This window comes from Eumetopias jubatus, unplaced genomic scaffold (genome assembly GCF_037043125.1).
Source record: "Eumetopias jubatus isolate StellerSeaLion01/CBP00866 unplaced genomic scaffold, mEumJub1_p1.0 scaffold_10, whole genome shotgun sequence".
NCBI lineage: Eukaryota > Metazoa > Chordata > Mammalia > Carnivora > Otariidae > Eumetopias > Eumetopias jubatus.
Window position 1 is genome coordinate 84,372,742 of NW_028274816.1, and position 6,049 is coordinate 84,378,790.

Consider the following 6,049-nt stretch of genomic DNA (forward strand, 5'->3'; position numbering starts at 1 on the left):
CCTCTCGCCTCGCCTGTCTCCCTGCAGGATTCACCCAGCACTTCTGTCTCCCAGCACTTTGCTCCGTGCCTGGCAAAAGCAGGCACTCAATGAAGGTTTGTGGACTGGATGAATGAACCTGACTTGTGTCAGAGCATTGTAATTTACAAAGCACTTTCTCATCCATTAACTCGAGGGCTATTCCTTGTGAGTCTTGTCCTCCACGGATTCAGCACAGAAGTGTATGGTCATGGTGCAGCTTCCTCTTGTCCTTTTCCTGGGTGAGAGAAAGAATGAACTCCTGATTCGGGAGAGGAGGATCCACTTCATTAGCCCACAAGCGTCTTGAGGGCAAAGACCCAGTCTTATTCATCATTATATTTCAACACCTAGCATAATGCCTGGTACACAGAGCCCAACATTTGAGAAATGTGTTGAATAAATCCATTTCCCCCTCTGCGGAAGTAACTAGAAATAACAAGAAGAATTCCTCCTTGCTACTGTCTCCTAATAGAAGCTGAGGAAGAACGAGACAGAATCCCTCCATTTCTAGCACACTTTGATGTGCAGAATCTCTTCTTGTTTTGTGATCTCAGCTCTCTGATGGGAAGAGGTTACTGTTATTATTTTACACATGGCAAACTGAATCCCAGAGAGGCTGGGTGTCCTGCCCAAATCTCACGTGGTCCTGACATGCGTGAGAGAAGAGGTGATGGCACAGATTGAAAATACAGTGGCAAAGGCAGTCAGGTGCCTCTCCCCTCCCAGATAAGGGAAGGAGCCAGGCCTCTGTGTGCTAGACTCCCAAGATGCCTGTTGTCATGTCAGCCTCTCTCCCTTCCTTTCCGACTCATTACCTTCAGCAGGGTGGCAGCTAGGAAGAGGGCACAGCCCAAAGCCCACAGCCCCTGTGTCCCGAGAGGTGACGATTCAAGTGGAATTTAAACTAGTCCTCAGGTGTCTGCAGCACCCCACTGCCTGTTTGGGGACAGACTGCAAAAGTTGCCAACCTTCAGAAAGCAGGCGCTGGTTAGCCCAAGCCACCCACATCCATGCTGGCGTGACCAAGAGCAAATCCATCATTCACCACACACGCCTCCTCACACCCGGGGCGGGGGAAGATCAGACCCCCCACACTCAGAGGTAAGGGAGGCGGGGCACATTCTTGGCGGTGCTGGACCATCTGGAAGTGGGCTGAACTTCTGAAAACTGTCTTCTGGAAATCCTCCGCTGTTGGACTATTAGTCCCAGGTCTAATTCCAACTGCGATGAGAATTCTCCTGTGTCCCCCGGGAAGGTCCCCCGCCCCAGCTCCTGAGCCAGCCTCCCCACTGCCCCCTCCAGTTTCCATTCCCCGGCTTGGGAGGTGCGGCTCCGAACTCCACTCCCGCTACGAGACCCCAGGGCGCCCTCTAGCGGACGCGAGGCGCGGGGTGGGGCCATTGCTAGCCCTCGGGCCCGGTGAGAGCACCTGGCCGGACCCACAGCGCACCCCGAAAGTTGGGAGACCCAGATGTGTGAAAGCGGTTCTTGTTTGTCTGTCTCTGGCTTTCTGGTGGCGGGAGGCGGCACTCATGTCCGCGTCGGTAAAGAACCTGGCAGTGGGCCGGGGGGCTGAGGCCGGACAGCTGCCACACAGGCTGCGTCCCCTCCATCCCAGGGACTCCCGGCTTCGCCTCGGGACGTGACCCCAGGTCCCCACCCCACCCCACTTCAACTCCCAGGTCCGGCCCCAGTGTCGCCGCCCGGGGCTTTGGAGTGTCCCCACTTCCCTCGCGGCAGGCCCGGGCCTCCTGGGGCCGCGATCGGGACCTCGGGCGGGCCCGGGTGGGGGCGAGGGGGTGTCCCCGTGAGGTCTGAGAAAAAGGGAAGGGGAGCCGGGAGCCTCTCCCGCTCGGCCTCCTGGAACTGCCCGCGCGCTCCCGGAGCGGGGCCCCCCGCCTCTGCCAGAAACCGGCCTTCTTAGAAGGGAGGGGGAAAGTGTGAATGAGAAGTTGGGGGCGGAGCGCGCGGGGGGGAGGGGCCGCTGCCAGGAACGCGCCGCCGGGGCTGGCGCCGCGCCCGCCGGCCGCCGGGGCCGCCTCACGCCGCGCTTTGTCTGTGCGCGCGTCTCGGCCGGTCCTGGCCCGGCTCGCGGCCCGCCCTCGGCCGCCCGCGGCCCCTCCTTCGCCCTCCGCGCAGCCTTTCATTGCTGCGAGTAGTGACTAAACATTACAAGAAGGCCGGCCGCGCAGTTCCAGGAATCGGGGGGGCGGGGCGCGGCGGCCGCGTATATACCCGCTAGCGCGGACTCGGCGGCGGCTCCGACTCGCACTCCCGCGCCGCCGCCGTCGCCAGCGCCGCCGCTCCAGCCCAGCTCCCGCCGCGGCCCCTCGCCTCGTCCCCGCCGGCCGGCCCGGGGACGCGCAGGGGGCAGGGCGGGCGCCCCAGCGAAGCCCGAGGGACGCGCGCGCGAGGCCCTTTGTGGACTTCACGGCCGCCAACATCTGGGCGCAGCGCGGGCCACCGCTGGCCGCCGCGCCGCCGCCTCGCCTTGGGGACCGTAGGAGGCGCAGCCCCAAGGCCGGAGACTTCGTTTTGGGACCAGGTAGGAAGGAGGGGCGCGGCGTGGAGCGGGGCGGGAGCGGGGGTGGGGGGGGCTAGCTAGTCCCGGGAGCTTTTCCCGGTTTCCCCTCCCCTTCCCGGGTCATTCCCGGCAGGGAGGGGACGAGGTAGGGGCCAGAGCGGATGGAAGCCGGAGATCCCAGGTTCCCGGAAGACCCAGGCTGGGCCCTCGGGCTTCTCATGTCCCCTCCCCACCCCACCCCACCCCCCCCATGCCTCAGATTTCTCTCTCCGTCCCCGCCACCCGGGGCCACCGGACTGAGCGGCGCCCAGAGCGTCCCGGGGGCCCTTCTCCCGCTCCCCACCACGGCCACGCTCCCGGAGACCCAACTTCCGCGCCCGAGTTTCCCACTCGGCGTTCTCCCATTGCGCGCTGGAGAGGGGGCTGCCTGGGGCCACCCGGCCGGCGGGGGCGGGGGCTGGGCGGGCTCCGCGGGGTGCCTGGGTGGGAAGAAGGGCTCAGGAGGGGGGCCTCCGGTCAGGGGGGGTGCCCAGGCCGCTCGGCGGAGGCTGGGGAGCCGGCACGGGCCGGGCGCGCTGGAGGGTTCCGGGCACTCACGCGGCGCGCCCCTTCCTCCCCACAGCCCCCGGGGATGCGGTAGCGGCCGCTGTGCGGAGGCCGCCGAGCAGCTGCAGCCGCCGCCGCGCAGATCCACGCTGGCTCCGTGCGCCATGGTCACCCACAGCAAGTTTCCCGCCGCCGGGATGAGCCGCCCCCTGGACACCAGCCTGCGCCTCAAGACCTTCAGCTCCAAGAGCGAGTACCAGCTGGTGGTGAACGCAGTGCGCAAGCTGCAGGAGAGCGGCTTCTACTGGAGCGCCGTGACCGGCGGCGAGGCGAACCTGCTGCTCAGCGCCGAGCCCGCCGGCACCTTCCTCATCCGCGACAGCTCGGACCAGCGCCACTTCTTCACGCTCAGCGTCAAGACCCAGTCGGGGACCAAGAACCTGCGCATCCAGTGCGAGGGGGGCAGCTTCTCGCTGCAGAGCGACCCCCGGAGCACGCAGCCGGTGCCCCGCTTCGACTGCGTGCTCAAGCTGGTGCATCACTACATGCCGCCCCCCGGCGCCCCCTCCTTCCCCTCTCCACCGACCGAACCCTCCTCCGAGGTGCCGGAGCAGCCGCCATCCCAGCCGCTCCCAGGGAATCCCCCCAGGAGAGCCTATTACATCTACTCGGGGGGCGAGAAGATCCCTCTGGTATTGAGCCGGCCCCTCTCCTCCAACGTGGCCACTCTCCAACATCTCTGTCGGAAGACCGTCAATGGCCACCTGGACTCCTATGAGAAAGTCACCCAGCTGCCTGGGCCCATTCGGGAATTCCTGGACCAGTACGATGCCCCGCTTTAAAGAGCAAAGGACAGGGGTCGGGGCGAGGAGCCTGGGTCCCCTCTCCTCCGTGGCACATGGCACAAGCACAAGAATCCAACCGGGAGAGTCCTGCAGCTCTGGGTGAGCCAGGGGGGTGGACTGGCCCCTCCCTTCGGCCCTCCCCCCCCCCTGCAGAATGGGGCAGGCGGGACCTGGAATGTGTTTGAGGGAAGGGGGAGTGCCACCTGAGCGCCCCGCCCCCACTCCAGCTTCTCCGGAGGAGCCAGCTGGCCTGGTGGGGACAGCGACGACAGCAGTGGATTCTCTTCTCTTCTTCGCTTCCTCGACTCCCCTGCATTTCCAAACAGGGGACACTGCGGGAGTGTTGAACTAGTGAGAACTGCCGGGGAGTCTTCAAACTTTCCAACGGAACTTGTTTGCTCTTTGATTTGGTTTAAAAGGTAGCTTTAAACCCGAGCGGGTCTCTGGCCTGGAAAGAGGGTGCAGGAGAGGGTGCCCCAGGGGCCTCAGGGCTACAGGCTGGCCACGGCGATGGCCACTCCCCCTGTCCACCCCAGGTGAGGAGGCGGCTGCGTGCTCCTCCCCTGGCTCTGGGGGATGAGTGCAAGGGGTGAGCGGAAGGGGGGTATTCTGTTACCCTCTCTCGGACAGCCACCAGAAACAAAGGTCCCAGAGTCCATCTAGTGCCCAGGAGCCCAGGGCCCTTCCCCCGTTTTAAGGGGGAAGTGGCATTTGGAGGGGAAGGGGTGGGCTGGTCAGTTATTCTTTTCCCCACCCCTGCTCTCCCTTCTGGCACCTGGGGGTTGGGAGGAGGGTGGAGGAGAGGAGCCATCTTTGACCCCAGGTCCCGGGACAGAGAAGATGAGGGATTCTACTTTGTGCGTCCTGTCTGGCTAGGAGATTTGCCTTAAATGCTCCCTGTCCCATGGATAGGGACTGGCACACAGGAAGCCACACGCTCAGCCGATCCAGGCAGAGGCCAGGGGATCCTCGGAGGGCCGGCTGCCGGCCCCTCGGCGTGGGGGGAGGGGCGGGCGGAGATGGAGGCGGGTGGAGGTCCAGGCCTTCCAGCCAAGCCCTGGAAGAAGGCGAGCCCATTCGGTATTGGCCAGTCACAGGTGCCTCCCGGTGCCTGGGCTCTGGCAGAACAGAGCCACCAGGTCCCACAGCCCTCCTCACCTGGGGGGGTGGGGGGTGGGGGAAGGGCACAGGCAGGAAGTCATTGAGAGACTGGGGCCCCTGCCAGCGCAGCTGCTCCCTTCTGCAATAGCACTGATCAGTGAAAAGTTAACAGGAATGTAGCAGCGACGGAATTACCTGGAACTGTTCTTTTTGGGGAAAATGAAACAAACACAAAGTTTTCTGTGTCAGGTTATTGGGCTGGATGGGGCAGCTGTGTGTTGGGGTGTTTGGGTTTTTTTTTTCCTGTTGTTTTTGTTTTGTTTTGTTTTTTGTTTTAATAATGTTTACAATCTGCCTCAATCACTCTTTTATAAAGATTCCACCTCCAGCCCTCTCCCCGCCCCCCCAACCCAGGCCTTTGAGGCTGTTAGGAGATGCTTGAAGAACTCAACAAAATACCAATCCAAGTCAAACTTTGCACATATTTATATTTATATTCAAAAAAGAAACATTTCAGTAATTTATAATAAAGAGCACTATTTTTTAATGAAAACCGACTGGAGCCTTTTCCTCCCCGCCCCTTCCCTGCCTTGCTTTCTCTTTCACCCGCACCCACGCCGCGTCTGAGGGGAGGGAGGGAGCCGCGGAGGTGCAGGCTCTGCCCCCTCTTGTGTCAGGGGCGCTCCTCGCCATGGAACTGAGCTCGTCTTCACCACGTCACTGACAAGCTAAGGCAGCCACCTAGACTTTACCGAGAGGGGTAATTCCTGCTAGTCTGATTCAGATCTGACCAGAATATGCAAAGCAAGTTCGAAGGAAGCGCTTCAAAGGGTTTGCAGGGAGTAACCTGAGCTGTGGTCAAAGCTTTTAGAGATTCCAGGTTATTAGAGGCGCTCTGCTCTTTGGCAAGGAGGTGTTCCGAGAAAGCCCAGACTCCGGGGTCCTGGCGGTGACCCGTGACCTCAGCACAGCCAGGTTCATGGGAGGTGGGGGGAGGGGTGGTCTCCACAGG

The 6,049-nt window shown here is 62.5% G+C and overlaps 1 protein-coding gene across 1 annotated transcript; it reads left to right on the forward strand.

Moving 5' to 3' along the window:
* The first annotated feature begins 2,298 nt into the window (after positions 1-2,298).
* On the forward strand, positions 2,299-5,590 carry SOCS3 (suppressor of cytokine signaling 3). Its single transcript, XM_028112685.2, has 2 exons — positions 2,299-2,566; positions 3,168-5,590. Exon 2 carries the CDS (start codon positions 3,256-3,258, stop codon positions 3,931-3,933), a length of 678 nt encoding a protein of 225 aa, XP_027968486.1. The 5' UTR covers positions 2,299-2,566; positions 3,168-3,255; the 3' UTR covers positions 3,934-5,590.
* Positions 5,591-6,049: the final 459 nt, after the last annotated feature.

Coding starts and splice junctions, on each gene's coding strand:
- SOCS3 (XM_028112685.2), top strand. CDS start 3,256: ATGGTCACCCACAGCAAGTTTCCCGCCGCCGGGATGAGCCGCCCCCTG.